The sequence below is a fragment of the Myripristis murdjan genome, chromosome 3, assembly GCF_902150065.1.
Source record: "Myripristis murdjan chromosome 3, fMyrMur1.1, whole genome shotgun sequence".
Taxonomy (NCBI): Eukaryota; Metazoa; Chordata; class Actinopteri; order Holocentriformes; family Holocentridae; genus Myripristis; species Myripristis murdjan.
In genome coordinates this window covers 18,414,472-18,431,058 of record NC_043982.1, presented here as the reverse complement: position 1 = coordinate 18,431,058, position 16,587 = coordinate 18,414,472, and the positions used below count along the sequence as shown (strand labels likewise).

The window sequence follows — 16,587 nt, the reverse complement described above, 5'->3', positions numbered from 1 at the left end:
AAGCACTAAACAACATGATAAATAACCGTATAACAGGGTGCCTTCATTTAGCCAAGTGATATGTGTAAGAAGAGATAACATGCCAAGCAGGCTATGTCTAGAATAAAGAGCATCCAGTCTTGAAAAGCATTGTCAGCTTGTCAACCATTTTAGACTCAGCTGGCAACACAAAATAACCAGAACAACCAGGGCTGTGCTTGCTGGACCCAGTCCTTAGCAATGTTGAGTTGTTACCACTAGGAGGCTGCAGTAGGTTAGTTATGAAAAAAAAAAAAAAAAAAAAAAAAAAATCAGTAATTAATAAGTCAGTAAGTGATATTCAGGTTTCTAGGCTTTTCAGCTAATAGTGCGGGCAATGATAACTACAATCAATATATTTTTTTTATTTTTAGCATCAAGAATTTAAATGTGATGTAAATGTAAATGTGGATGTGTGTCTTACCCAAAGCCAGAGCAGAACCTGAAGAACAGGAAGAAGCCGTAGCCCTGGGCGAAGCAGGACAGGAAGGAGAAGATCACGTCGATGGCTAGGACATATATCAGACACTTCCTCCTCCCCATCTTGTCACAGAGACCCCCCCAGATCACCGCCCCCACCATCATAGCCACGTACACCAGCAGGCCTGCAAACACACACAGAACACACTCATTTAAAAGGGATGCAGGAACACATGCACCACACAACTGCTGATTGTTCTGCTGTTTGTATGTATCGATGGAGATGTGTGTGTGTCTGGGGAATCTTTTTTGACACAGATCACTGAGCACCACTGAGAGACACTGACTGCAGCTCTCTTATGTTTAAAAAAATAAGGATAGAAGTCCTGAGCTCCACAAGGGGGCACCCTTTACCCTCCTATGAACAAAAGCAAATATAGAGACCATCACACTCTCTACCCTGACTCTGTTATGTACAACTGATGCTACTGAATCCTCCTATGTGTGTCATTGTAATGTACTTTGACATGTCCCTAGAATAATAATTACCATGTAACCAGAATAACGGCACAAAAACAGAAAAAATAACCAAGCCTTCCAAGAGCGCTTTAAATACACCCTTCTACTACACTCACTCCCCTATGATTTCATATTCTGCATTAGATCTAATTTAAATTATTTTCCCTTGTGCAGCTTATTTTTGCTCTGCTATTTCTCACCATGTTATCCCTGTTGCCATTTAGATTCTGTAATCTGTCGTCTTCTGTAGTCTGGTTGGTTTGTTTGTGCAAAGGTGAGATAAGACGCTTTTTATTTCGCTCGCACAGATTAGTCATTGCATCTCTTTTTGTGTGTTTGCTAACAGCATCATTTCTGGGTTTTATCACTGCACCATTTGTTCATTGTCTTTATGCCTATCCACAGTCATGGAGAACTGGGGCCTACACCCAGCATGCATTAGGCAGGCCAACACAGGCTATTGGCAATTCAGCCACAGAGCCCTTGAGCTGGTAGGGATTCAGCTTCTTGCTCAGGTTAAAGGGCAGTCTTACTATTGTCCTGATGGTGGAGCTGTAGTTATGAGCCATGTTGACCCCTCACCAGCTCACAGACTGAGCCCCCCCTCCAATTGTGCTGTGGCGTGACTCAAACTTACAACTTTGTGGTACTTGCATTTTAACTAAGTAGTCAGGAGTACGCTTGGTAGGATGGTCCATTTGTCCCCCTTGCTCTGTGTTTTTACTACACACAGCCCTATTTACAGAGGAACTAAGCAGCTTAACGGCACGTGGAGCCATAGTGTGCACCTCCCCTGTGGATTACTAGACTGTCCAAACACTCCTCACGCCAGGATGCACCTCCCATAACCTTAACTCTAACTCCATCCCACTCCCCAACAGGAAAACTGTCATTCAGTCAGGACACCAGGAGACAAACATTCAATGCTATGGTGTTAGTTAACGTTTCAGCTCAGTTGTTGCTTAAGGCAAAGTATGAAATGTTCTATGACCTTCCTTTAAAAATCAGCACATCCATGCAGTACAATGCAGTATTCAATAGTGTTGTTTTTTTTTTTTTTTTTTTTTTTTTTTTTACCTCTTTGTAGGAGGTGTCTTAAATGAATAGAATATTTACAGGATGGTAGGGTGGCTTAGTGATTAGACAGGCTCACCTTCAACTGAGGAAGGCAGGTACAAATCCCTGTCAATAAACATCCACCTTGATGAAGTGTCATTGTGCAAGACACTGAGTCCCTAGCCGCGTCCGGATGCTTTTCTGTAGCTGAGGCTGCCCTCTGATTATGCAGGTATTTTTTTGCAGTATTACTAGTGAAGTGAGACTAAAGTAATCTACTGTAAAACTGAGAAAAGATCTGTTCTGAACTATAGCTGGTCACTGGCTGTTGTATCACCACACACTGACAGCCTGCTGACCCTGTCAAACCATGCATTGTTCACCAAGACTCATCAACTGTTGACTGACAGACATGATATTTACCTAACACAGTCGTTCTGACACATTCAGAGTGTGCATTCACCTTTTTAAAAATGTGAGGAATTACATTTCCAAAACGAGATCCACTTTTATAAAAAACGAAATAAATTAATAAATAGAAATGGCACCACTCTGCCAAAATAACTGCTGACATTAAAGTGAAATTCTTATTTGTAAAAGCGGTTAACATTTTTAAGCTTATAAAAGACACAAAGACAGTAATGGTCCCATTGTGGTAATATCAAGTGATCTATTGAAAGAACAGTGCAAAAACACCACAGCAATGACTGCTTAGCATCACATATGTCATGGATTACCATTTTAATATATAACATCAAGTAATATGACCACAAATGATCAGATCATATTTTATCCAAGACCTACATTTCTTTATTGCAATTCCGAGAGCAACAATTCTGCAATACAAATGTTGTAGTTTTGTGTTTTTGCAGACAGTTCTGTGGTTAATTATCTGGCTCTGGAACCAATTCTGTCCCCACTGGCCTCAGATTAAAATGTCCCAGATCTTTATCCTCAGTGTCTCCACTATCCTCAGTGTGCCTTTTAGGTAAAAGATGCCTAAAAAATCTGTTGAAAGGTAAGTGGTCAAAACATCTTTCTCTGTTTAACCAAAAATTTGGCAGTCACTCTGCTGTCTATGGCTACGGTTAAGATTAAGTGCATTTCTGTTGCCATGGCTCTGGTGAACAGAGTGCATGAGCATGAATCAAATAGGATCATTCTGTAGAAGTAGTTCATATTCACAGCCATTGGTCAGTCTTCCTCTCCTCCACGGCACACACACAGATGCTGTGATTTCCTTTTCGACAGGCCCTCGTCCTCCTTCCCCACCCAGCTGTCAGGGGCATGAAGTCTATCTGACAGCTCACCACCAGGCGCTGCAGGCCGCCAAGCTCTCTGACTGGTACAACATGCTCCATATTAGCCTGGGAACACACACTGAATACAATCACTATCAGGTTCCTCATCAATCTCTTGCAATGCCTCATCCCAGGAGCCTATTGTTAAGATGTAATGAGCGATGTGCAAGCTGCCACGCCGCCTAGCTACACACTAGACCTGGGAAATAAGGCAAGAGATACTGCAGGGGAATCAAACTGACTTTAATTTGCAGTTTAGTTGTCTCCTCAGAAACTCAGGCAATGTTTTCATTGACATTTTCAAGGCACGTTTCCCAATAAGTTGATTCTATTCTGCATTCAAATTTGAGGAAGATTTTTTGGCCTTTCTTGGGAGCTAGTGAGACTAGCAGGCTGCTGAAATAAAGAAAACATTTTTGATATATGACGTAAGATGCAATATACACAGTTTATAAACTATACTGAAAGCAAAACTCTATCACTGCTGACTTTAATAGCATGCTTAGTATGCTTATTTTCATGTTTTGTGTGATGTCATGTTTTTCCAATTTTCAGTTCTTCCTTATTAAACCTTTGACTTGATAAAGCTGCCCTATCTCCTTGAATGTCCGGTTTATCCATATTGAAATTTTGGGTTGCACTTCTGTTTGTGTGAAGATGAAAAACTAGTAGTTGGCAAAATATGGAGCGTTCCACGGAAATATTCAAGAAAGCTACTGAAGAGACTCACATACATCAGTGGGACCATTCAGAAGTTGCACTGTCCTGTTCAAATTCAGATAAACAAGTCAATGGGCCAATGAGAGGATGGTGGGTGGGCTTTTTTGGCTCCCCCCTTTTTCCACAATAATCAGGCACCATCTTCCAGGCTTTCTGCTCTGTGAGGGGGACAAAGCCGGCGAACAAACCCTAAAAATAAACCCTAAATAATCAATAGAGCAACTTTTAAATGCATTTTAACATCTCTATCCATAACTCCATCCACATCTATTAAAGTTCTCACCATGCCTATATTATCTTAGCAGCAACCCTCTGACATCAGTGACGCCTCCATTCTTTTTCTAGCTCTGTTGTCACTTACCCAGCATTCCCTTGTCAGCATTGGATATGCACATGTCCTTCTCTGCACTAGGCATCACGAACCCAACGACGAAGCCGTCCACACCATCAGCCGTCAGTCCACAGCCCAGTACAAAGAACAGCATCCACTGGAAGCGTCCATGGCCGCAGTCTTCCATGATGGCTTCATACTGCTCCGGCAGGTCGTCCTCCTCTTCCTGCTGGGTGGCCATACGGGCCTTCCTCCTGGCTTCCAACCTGGCTGCCCGTCGTGCCTCCTTGATCTCGTCGGGGTGAGGGATGCCCTGGTACTCCCCCTCATACATTTGGTCGTCCTCATCATGCCCCTCAGTGGCATCACTGGCAGCGTCCTCCTCCTGTTGAGGGTAGTCTGTCTGGTAGGGGTAGCCATCTGGTCCGCTTCCCTCCTGGGTATAGGTGTACTCTCCACCCTCAATCCCTTGCTGGTTCACATTGTTCTGATAGGGGTCATCCATGGTTCCTGCCCGGTGTAAGAGTAGCGGGACTGACTTAGCACCGTAGCCGTTGTTTTGTGAGGAAACTTGACGGGCCGACTATAATGGCATAATCCTCAGCAAACTCCTTGTGCTGCTGTCAGTGGTGCTGCAAGCTCCTGTGCTCCAGGTGCCGACAGGACACTGCAGTTTGACGGTGCTCGCTCCACTGAAGGTTCTGTTTATTAGGATAAGGCCTCAGTAGCTACTGTAATTGAGCCTTACCTTCCCTGCTCTGCACAGAGCTGCATGATGAAGACCTGCAATATGAAGAACAGCAGTCATACATCAGAAATTGCATCCAATTGCACCCTGCTTTTTGTGAGCTGTCAAAGCATGGTTGAGTTAGTCAAGTGTATTTGCACAGCTGATGATCACAGTTACACTGCAAAAGGGCTGTTTTCATTTTCAAAGAGCAAAAACAAATCACAAAAAAAAAAAAAAACAACACACACAAAAACCACAAAACAGAAAGTACAATCTAAGACTTCATGACATACAATAGGATATATTCCGTAACTGCCATACAAAATGTTTTCCTCAGTGCTTTTGACCTGTTACAGTTTACCATTTGTTGTTGCATTTCTTCTATATTTCTATTTGTTTGTCATTTTTATTTCTGGTTTGATCTGTTTCTTGATTTCTTCTCTTTTTTCAGGCTCCTCTGTACCACCATATCACTATTTTTAAAAGTTCTGTATGATTGAAAATTATTCTATTCATTACTGAAAAGTGATGTTAAGCAGGAAAGAGCAGTTCAGGTCTCCCTGTCTCCTGTGTTGGCAGGCTGGCCCTCTGCACAGCCAGATAATCTCATCATCTCACCGGTCCTCACTGGAATACAGCACATTGCTCTGACGCCATTTTGATCTGTCACATACACTGCTGAAATGATGATGCATAGACAGTCACAGATCCTAGCATCCAGATGGAGAAACTGTCTGTAAGTTACCAACATAATGAAGTCATATTGTTGTGATATACCTGTGGCTTTCTGTGAAATCGCACTGATGAAAGTTTGAGGGAAGAATACTTACTATGGATGCATGCATTATAGACATTTTTGGGCAATTGTAGAGTGATTTATATATGTACACTGTAAAATGCAATAGTTGCCCTGACATGCATTATATTAGTTAACTTTACTAGGTAATCAACAATATGCACTTATGACTGGTATTTATGAAGTAACAATCACTTGCATGGTGAAAAATGCAAAATACTTAGTGTTTAGAGTGAAGATTACTTTATTTAGAGTTAAGCTCACTAGCAACAATAAGTAGCCAACAGTCTCACTCCCACTGCGCATTCAAAGAAGAAGTGCGCATGCGCAGTAACAACAGTCTCCCGCTCAACTATGAATGCACCAGTCCAGCACACAGGTCGGGGCACTGAGGGCAGCCTGCTGACTTGAGTTTTGCGTTATCTTGTTTATTCTTTTGGAGAAAGCTAATGTAAGGTAAATTATCCAGCATTTTTTTTTGCCTGTTAATACGTTTGAAGTACCGCTACGACTGTTAGCGTTAGCGAGCTAACGTTAGCTTTAGTTAGCTAGCTAACGAACCAAACAGGCATAACGTTAGCCTGTCCAGGCCATGGAGGGAGGTTTGTTCGTTCGTTCCGCTGTGCAGCCACCAGGAGGTTTCTGTGCGACCAAACATTTGTTTCAGTGTCAGGTGTTGGTATCTTGTTTGACTTCTGTACATTGCTCAGGAAGCAATGACAACAGCCAGCTAGCCAGGAAATACTTGCTATCCAAATTTTGCATCCTTCTATGGGTTCCCATGTTCATGTTGTAACTTCTCTTGATTTGAAGGTGACTCGAATATAAACACAGATTATTCCAACATGTGACACACACATGGAGTTTAAGAATATGTGTTCATTGTCAGAGCTCAATGTGCCGTGATAGTTATAAATTATTACTTTTGGTGGTCTGAGTTGTTTTTCAAGGTGCAATTTTACTGTCAAAAGTATTTTTAAAACATGACCTCCACCTCTGATATTTAAAAAGAATCTTAAGACAGGTGGAAGGCTCTCTGCCTTCCACCTGGCATCTCATTGCTGAAAGCCAACCTTGTAACATCCAGGGATGACAACAGCGCGCCGAAAAGCGCAACTCGCTTTTTTCGTGGCCATTTGGGTGACTTGTGTGAATCATGCAGATCCGATGAGTTTTTTTTTTTTTTTTTTGACACAATAACAACTGCACCAGCACCGCACCAGCCAAAAGGCAAAGAAACTTTCCAGGCTACAGCAGCGCGCTGACATAGATTGTGTAACAAAGCAAAGAGTTGCCACTCCGCTCTATTTTCACTGGCTAACAGCAGCACACTGGCTTAGCTTGTCTATTCAGAGAAGCAGTATCACTTTGGCTAATTTTTCATATTCAATCTGTGTTATCACATGCATACTACTGCTCATTCATTGGTAGTTGAATTGTTAGGTCTGTTTGATAAGTAATTTACATTTTTAAAACAAATAATAATTTAACATTGTTAAATTATTGGAGTCAAGCTTACTGGTAAACATCTACTCCTTCAACATAATTTATTATGTTCTGCACTCATAAACATACACTAACACTAAATACCGAGTGTTTGAGCAACATATCTCCTCTGTGCTACAAAAGATCAGTGGTAAAAAGTAACAGTTAAGACTACACAAATATACACGTCATAACATTGTATATGATAAATAATGTTATCCATCGCTCCATGTATTGATTTTTCGCTGGCTTTGTTGTAAACAAATGCACATTCTTTGCACAATATTGTTTGTCTTTTTCAGAACAAGTGCTCAGAGCTACTGAAGAGCTGCTTTGTCAGCGTGGACCCAGTGCATTGGAGGTGAGATGCCAGTAGCTTATATTCTTGGGGACATTTCAGTTTAAAAAATCCTCCAAACTTCTTGGAAGCCATAATCCATATGTCCGGAACCGGCGACATGTGCACATGTGTTTATGTGCAAAAGATGGCATTTTATCTATGTTTACAGGCTAAATCCGTCTGTATGCCGTTCGCTTTGAGGCGCATTCACACGTGCACAAGCTGTCATGTGACCAGAGAGAACATTCAAATGGTGCTCAAAGCTAACGGCATAGAGACGTATTTAGCCTGTAATCATATATAAAATACCATATTTTGCATGTAATTTTGCATGTTGCGGGTTCCTGACATATGGATTGTGGCAGATGAGAAGCTTTGAGGATTTTGAAGCTTTTTTTGGAGGTACTTTTATTCAATTTTGCCCGTGTTTACCGCAGACATCCATTGTTTGTAAAAAAAAAAAAAAAAAAAAAATACAGGAAGCTGTTTCCCCGTGGAGCTCCAGCAGTGCTAGAGGGCTAAAGAAAACTTCCCCTGACATCTTACCTGCAAGGTGGTGAGTAGATGATAACTATATTTTGATTTTTGGATGAACTATTCCTTTTAAGGAGTTATAACCATCAGCAGTAGAAACATTTTTGACAAAGTGTTGCGCCTTAATTAGATTAAATTGAGAGACTATTCTTACTTAAAATCAGTAAATAAAAATAAAAAAGATAGACATCTGAGAAATTCTGACTTTTTTCCTTAGAATTCTGACTGTTTCCTGGAACATATTTTTTTACACCCCTGTATTATTTTTTTTTCAGTGGCTCTAATACTCTTCTCATCTTCTGTAATTATGTCATTCTGCCTCGTGACTGAATACTAAATGACAGTCTGCCAATTACTGTTGTAATAAAATTAAACTACTAACGGTTGTGAATGTATTTTTCCACACTGGCCCAACCCTATTTACTCACCATGCTTTTTGCTGTGTGTTGCAGGTGTATGCAGAGTTCAATAGGGTAGTCACTAAGAACCTACAGGTGGACTTTTTTGAGGCCCTTGACTGCCACACACCACGCTTTCGAGATCTTCAAGGCAAAGAAAGGAAGTGTGGGGCAGACCCTGACAGAGTTGGTGCAACAAGTTGATGCAGTCTATGAAAGGCTTCGTCTGTCTTTATTTCTTATGGTATGGTGACTTCAAATAGTGATTGCTGTTTTGCTGCTTTTTATTTTTTTTTGCAACAACAATTGTTTTGTACTGTAGCTTTCGAATGCTGAATTATCTAGAGCTTAATTTGTTCATCATCCACTTCTTGAATCCAGATGCGACGGCAATGCGAACCATTGTACTCCGAGGCCTCCCTGTTCTATTTGGTGATGATCCCAGTGACTTCTACAACACTGATGAGACCTGGGCACAAGTATCTGTCGGGGTGCTGACTGTTGTCCATGAAGATGAGCAACTCATTTCAAATCAGCTCCACCTTCACCCAATGTCTACTGCCATGTTGAGGGAGGTGTTGTAATGGATGTTCTCCAGAACCTACCTGAGGCACTTTGCCTTTTGTTTGGATTGTCATATGCTTTACATTTAGACTACCCAAAAACCATGAAAACACTTTCGGCTTCATTCAAAGAGTGATGCTTGGCCTTGGAGAGAACAAACTCCTGCCAAAATTGCAAAGTGTTAAAAATCTCTTGTTGAGTTAGAATGCAAATGTACAAGTGGATTCAGTTGTTTTTTATTATTCACTGTAAGATACCACTCAGATTGTCAGCGCATGGGTTCATCAGCGAGTTAGAGGCTGTAGATGTACGTACATTCATTCACACGTGAGATCCATTGTCAGTCATTACCCTCTCAGGTTTTTGCACTCATTGAATTAAGCCACTTTGCACTTGACGGCATGTTTTTTGAAAAATATTTTTTATTAAGGAGAAGAAAAGGGGGAGAGGAGACAGAGCGGGGTAGATGAGAGAAGGAGAGGGAGAGGAGGGGGAGAGGAGAGAGAGAAGGAGAGGGGTAGATGAGAGAAGGAGATCGAGAGAGAAGGAGATGGGGAGAAGAGAAGGAGAGTTTTTTTTTTTATATATATACTTTTATTTAGATTTTTGAGTGACATTATTCAGGAATACTGAAGTGCACTTGTCAGCATGCTGGTTCTTTACCAAGGGTGGTCTATAAAGTGTTATTACAGTTTTAAAGCTGTGTTTACTGTATTATTGATTGTACAGTATTAAAGCTGTGTTTGTGGATGTAATTAAAGGCTATCTTTTAAAAAAGTTTATATATATGGAAGAAAAATAATAAAAAAAAATGATATATTTGAACTTTCAACTGTGTTATTACCTTCATTTTTGATGTTTAATTGTAATTCAGATTATTTTAGGAGATTGGAACCTATTTTACATTCCTGTATAGATATTTGAACCACTGACCATTGCTGAAGTCGAGTTTGCATGGTTTTAGCAAAGTAAGTCAGATTGCTGTTCAAGTAAATATAGAACTTAGAAATGCTAAATTAGTCCAACTTAGATAAGTGTGTTATATGGACTGAACACAGTAAATTTCACATGCAATGATTTAGTAGATTGAAATAGTAATTCTGAGTAGTCTTTACTAAGTCAAGAGTGTATCTAAAGTAAGTTATCAAGTACACTCAACTTGATTGTGTTCATTTGTAAGTGTACGTTACAAAGGAAGTGCTAGTTAGTACAACTTAAAATACCTAGTTCTCTTTTAACTTTTTTTTTTTTAAGTGCAATCGGTTTGCATGCTTTTTTTTAAGTAATGATAACTAATTGGATTTTACAGTGTAGAGTGACTTACTGTGTAATGAAGTCAACAGTAGTTTCATTGCCTTGGTCACCAACGTTAACCAGTCATATAGAGTGCAAGAGTCAGAGATCATTGCACTCTGACAATAGACCATCATGATCAAAGATGATGGAGGAGTGCTATGAAGTGTGATTTAAACAAATATCGTGTTTGTGGATAAGCCCAGATCATAGTTTTCATAATCATAGTTTTATTCCTAAACATACTTGTTTGAACAAGCTGACATACATTCTGTCAAAATGGTTGACAGCTCAAATGAAATGCAAATGATTGAGCTTGAAGTGCTGAGCTTGAGCTTGAATAAAACTTAAGCAATAATTTGGATCCCCTGCTGGATATTAAATGATGAATTGTTGTAGAGGTTTGCCACTGCCTGTTTATGTCAAACATCCCAGCAGTACAGCAGTAGAAAACAATGCACGTTAGCAGAACTAAAAATTCAGTCACACAGTTGAACTGTTGATTCCCTCAAACTGTGACTCGACCTTTGCGCTGCCAATCTTGTGCAGCAGTGAACCCAGAAAGCTGCTTTTTCATGTTTCTGTTGCCCAGTAAAGCCACAGTCCTCAATGCCTTGCCCAAGAGCATCTTAATGGCAGTTCTCTAGATGGAAAGGGAGAGCATTTCCCATTTGTTTGCTCTGTCTGGATCTTCTTGGCTGGTAGGCAGATTCAAACCAGCAACCTTACAATTACAAGCCAGCCCCTCTAACCTCTAGACTGGTGCCACTCTGAACATTGTAATCCTCCCACGCAGAGATTACTGTCACCTAGAAGACAGTCTGACCATCGTGTCCCATCTCGCAGCCTGACACACTACAGAGCTATCTCCTCATTATAACAAGTAATATCAACTATTTGAAAATGCCTTTTCTCTCACTGCCATGACATTAAATCATAGTGTGGGAGATTAATGAAGTAACCTGCCGCCCTAAAGGTGCAGTGCATTGTCACATTAATAAATTGTCATTATTCATTCTGGAACGTAAGTTTTACTGATGTTGTTTGTTATCTGAAGCATTTTTGTGCCAGTATTCAATACTTTTCCACTGAACTTGTTTTCCCTAAAATATTTCCACAAAAACTGTATCAGTTCACCGCTTCATCTATCGTTTTATTTTTCATCAGATTGGAAAAGTGTTTACACAGTGGGCTGCTAAAACTCTACCCTGAAATACAAGATAATTGCCAGCAAAAGCAGGAATGGAGATGTGAGTTGAGTTTTCTCTGGTCTGCTGTGTTCTGAACTGAATTTGATTGATCCGGTCTAGTTTGCTCTGGTCTAGTCTAATGTGATTTGAATTATCTGCAATTGGTCTGGTTTGGTCTTTTTGGGGGCTGAAATTATCTATTTCATTTTTCATTTAGTCTGGAATGGTCCAGTCTGGTTCGGAGTCATGATGACGAACACTGTATTTTAATCCAGATTAAGACTGCAGATATTTCATTCTGCCCTTGGTGCCTCAGATTATTGTTTCACCATGAAACTCACAGAGGTGGCTGTCAGCAGCAGTGGATTATGGAGTGTGGAATGAACTGTTGAAACTCATTCGCTGCTCTTGAATAAACACACAACAGGCATGTAATGGCGAATTCCCAAAGAGGACAAGAGAAAATCACCGCCACTGTGTAGAAGTTTAGGTCTTAATCAATTTCTGTAATAGGAGTTGTTGGAGGAACTGCAGGGCTATAATGTGATAGTGATTATCAGAACATTGCATGCAGTGATTCACGTTGTTTCCTGCTATGTGAATAAAACATGACCAGTTCAGAGGAGAGAGAGAGAGAGAGAGAGAGAGAGAGAGAGAGTATGGATACTTCATCTCCATGAGAGAGGCAACATTGTCCTTCATCATTCTGCTACATCATCCTCACTTGTCCAGCTGGCACTTACATAACATTAGGCCACCTGCTCTCTGTCTCTCTTTCTCTCTCTTTCTTTCTCTCTTTCTTTCTCTCTCTCTCTCTCTCTCTCTCTCTCTCTCTCTCTCTGTCGCTCTTTCTTTCTTTCTTTCTTTCTTTCTTTCTTTCTTTCTTTCTTTCTTTCTTTCTTTCTTTGCACTCTTGATCCACGTTTGTGTTTACAAATGTGTCAACCCAAACCCTCCCCCCCTCACCCCAGTAATTCAGATGTCACATCAGTATTTACATCTCTGCAGAGTTTGAATAGGTCATGGTCTGGCTTCCCCAGTGTGCAGCTCAGTATTTAAAAGTCAAAGAGCTCTAGCGAATCATGAAAATCGATGTGAGAACAGGAAGCTGAGAGGTCACAGTGCAATTTACCAAAAAAACAATTCCAATTTCAAAAGTGACCTTTTACTGTTCAGATTGTATCAATTATTTTGACTAAATGTTAGGCAGCCATGGCCTGTCATCTTCACTTCATCTCCAGCTTGTTTCTGTGGCAGAATTGAAGCCATACAGTAAAATGAGTGTGAAGTTACATATTAATGCTGTGATAAATGGCTGTGCAGAATAGCTGCACACAGCACAATGCAAACACTAATAGAGGCACACAGGGGACTGTTTCAGGTACACCTGTTTTACATTCATACAGTCATTCACACTGAGAGCTACCCAGCACCGCTACATTCTACTACTATGTTCGTCTCAGCAGCATCACCGAAGTAGTTAAGTGCCTTGCTCAAGGGAACCTGAAAGGTTTTCACTGAGAGAGGGGAAATCTTTACTTTTCATTTTACTCATCCATACCCAGCTATGATCTGTGATCATTCGCTTGTAAATATACATGAGAAGTATGTCAAACCATTATGTATCCCTTTAATCAGCTGCACAACTAACACACAGCTCACATTTTCCATTTCTGAGCATAGACACACTCACCTTCACACTCATTTTCCCCAGAACATTCTCCTCATTATGTGTATTGTCAGGGTTACCCTGATTCATTTGAGTTCCCACAGTTGTTTTTTTTTATGCATTTTGCTGATTTTTATATATATATATATATATATTGTCATCTTTATCTTTTTTCTCTCTTTTGTTTTTGGGATGAGACATTTTTGTAAGCCCTGTGGGGATCCTTCATCTCACCTGCACTGTTTGTATTTCTTTTTTTCCCTCAGTCTGTGTTCTTACTGCTGTTTTCATGTGTACAAATAAGCTAAACCTAGAGCCCGACCTTGAGAGCTGATTTTAGAAAGAATCCCTCAGAACAACTAAAACTCATATTGGTGTTTGATCTCAATCTGAAGATTGCATTTCTTCTTCATGTTTACAGAAGGAAATAGCACTGTGTCTGCAAACAGTGTTTCAGGGATGAAGAAGAAATGTTTATATTCTTAGTGATGTCTGTGAGTTTGAAATGATGTAATGGTGTTTAAAAGATTTCAAGGGCCAACGGTCATGACCCTCACTCAACACTACTAGTGCGCTCCACTGAACAGCACTGCTAGGGTCTTGGGTTTGATTACCACTGCAACCATCCACGCTACTTTTGTCCTTGCACTGTGAGGGCATTCGGATAAAAGCGTCCACTAGATTGCATACATGTGCATGTATGTTGGTGGAACAAGTCACCTGACCTGGTGAGGTCACAGAGAAATCCCTAGTGATTTCTGTGGATATTAATCAGTCAAATACCACAGTACTCATAAATAGTATGACAGAATGTTTGGAGAGTTGAGCAGAACCACCAACAGGCAGTTCTGATACTGGCAAGGGCAGAGATATCCAGCCTCAAGATGAGAGTGTGTTATCCTTCCTGCATATCCCTCTACATCAGCTTCAGTCAAAAGTTGAAGAATTTGAAAAATGTGACATCTGCTCTCTCAGAATGATTGGTAATAATACATTTAAACCAATGCTGGTGCTTTTTCAAGGACAGTAAGTAACTTATGCCCTTGGTTGACTAAATGAGAAAGAGACAGGTGCTCTAGATTTAGATGTGCAAGGGAAAAAGTTCAGTTATGTTAATGATCCCACCCCCAAAAAAATGATAGGTGATTGAAATATAGCTATTTATACTGACTACTTTTTGATGATATCACTACTGATAAAGCATGAAAAATATGATTATGGTTTATCTCCAAAGAGTAATGGTGTTTTCTTCTTTAAAGAATTTGATTCTCAGTCATTACCCACTGCCTCCCTTGCAGTTTCTGAAACTGCATCAAGAAAACATTGCATTGATGATTTAATTTGCCCGGCAAAAGAACACAGCACAGCATAAATCTCAAATAAAAGTTGACTTACTGGACTTGGCATTCCCTTAACATGAAAAAAACTCATGGACAAAAAAGAAATCCAAACTTGGCAAGAAATAATAATAATAATAATAATAAAAAAGCTAAAAATCCAAGTAGCGTTTTCAGTTGTCCAAAGCCTACATGTCAGTTTATCCTGAGGCCGTGGTGCAGCCGAGGCTGAGGGATTAGGATCTAACCTCACGATCCCCCCTCCCCACCCCACCCCATGCATCCAGGCTCATCCCCACAGGAAACTCCCTGGCACTGCCCCCCCTACAGGACATAATGGTACAGTCCACCAGGCTTGAAAGGCAACAGGCTTCACTGACAGCAAATTAGTAGAGGAGACACAAGATGTTTTTGTGATACTCTGTTGATTTCCAAATTTGCCGCTTACAGGGAGGTCGGGCTCACCATCCTGAGGATGGTGTGGATAAATGACGTGCTCAAGAGCACTTCAGCAGGACAAATGCTTGCTCACACAGGAACTTGAACCTGGGTCTAAGGATGGTGTAAGGATGGGCGTAATTATTTGATTCCCTTCTCTCTGTGGCTGAAGTTGTGCTGATCAGTGAAATCAGCAGTCACTGCAGGTCTTGGTTTGAGTGAAAGCCTACACATAAAAGGCTCTGATTGACAGTTGGTTTTCAGACCACTGCTCTTGGCTTAAAGTGTTGTTTGTACTGGGTCCCAAGCCAATAATCCACTAGATGTCAAGTGAAAGTGATAACTGCAAATTCTTAATTGACTGATTTGTTTATCCCAGGAGGGGCATGTGATGGGTGAGTGGATGTCTCTTGGTGGGATGACTACTGTGGTTACATGCACATCAGGGGTACCGGGCTGGGTAAGAAATAGCATAAGAGAGTAGAGCCTGCACACTACTTTTTTCCCCACTTAGGATCGAAACGTTGTCTTCTTCAATAAAAGTGTGCATATGCAATTTGTAGAGTGCTGGCTCTACTCTCTTATGCTGGCTGGATGCGGTAGATTAGACTGTCCCAGGACTCAGGTTCAATCACTGCAACAGCTATATGTGCTAAAGTGTTCTTGAGCAAGACACCAATCTTCTTGCGAGCCACTCTGGATAAAAATGTCAGCCAAACAACTAAAATGTAAAATGTCTTTCTTCCTGTGAGACAGAAAGGGAAAGCCAGTGGTTTATTTCTTCGAGTGTGGAGGTGATTATGGATGTGTTTGTGTGGCAACAGGGGCCAGAGGTGGATAATCACAGCTCTCCAGCACCACATGTCATTCCTGTGGTTTACATACACAAAAATATAAGGACTGTGAGAGAAGAAGGAGGAGCTGCTCTTGTGAAACTGACTCCAGGAAGAGAGAGGAGTTAACAGGAGATGCAGCAGTTGCTGGGTTACAAACATCTGGCAGATTGATATCAAACAAGCTGAAAATATAATGCACAAAAAGGATGAGGTTTAAAATAGATAGTATATTTAAACATCAGCCCAGTATAACTGTGTTACTTTACCAAAGCGGAAAGGTCTAATCTAAAGTGTTTCTACTGAACTGAGTAGCCTAGTGATTGGAGACACTGTCCTGAAATGTGAGGGCCACAAGTTCCATTCTCCAAAATGTCCCACAGCAAGACAGTGGGTCCTCTACCCAACATATCTACTGTGTTGGACGCTGTTATCCTAAGAACCTTGCAGTATCCCCATGTAATCATTTGAAGAACTAATACATTACAAATACAAGTACAACACATACATTAGGGCCTAATTTATTTGAAGCATAGGTGGGAATCACCAACCCTGACCTTGTGTCATTATCTAACGAGCTACAGGACCAATCTGCTCACTCTGAGTAAGAAGCCA

At 40.7% G+C, this 16,587-nt stretch overlaps 1 protein-coding gene across 2 annotated transcripts in view; it reads right to left on the bottom strand.

Moving 5' to 3' along the window:
• The window catches only part of sv2ba (synaptic vesicle glycoprotein 2Ba), a 163,382-nt gene that overhangs the window by 11,465 nt on the left and 135,330 nt on the right, over window positions 1–16,587 (bottom strand). Inside the window, exons 1-3 of one of the 2 annotated variants that reach the window (XM_030078897.1) lie at window positions 14,760–14,936; window positions 4,396–5,148; window positions 443–623 (exon numbers count right to left, since the gene is read on the bottom strand). In XM_030078897.1, coding sequence (XP_029934757.1) covers window positions 443–623; window positions 4,396–4,870 — 656 coding nt within the window. In that variant the 5' untranslated portion in view covers window positions 4,871–5,148; window positions 14,760–14,936. Of the gene's footprint in view, window positions 1–442; window positions 624–4,395; window positions 5,149–14,759; window positions 14,937–16,587 lie in introns of those variants that run through there. The other variant, XM_030078906.1, reaches the window with a different exon arrangement.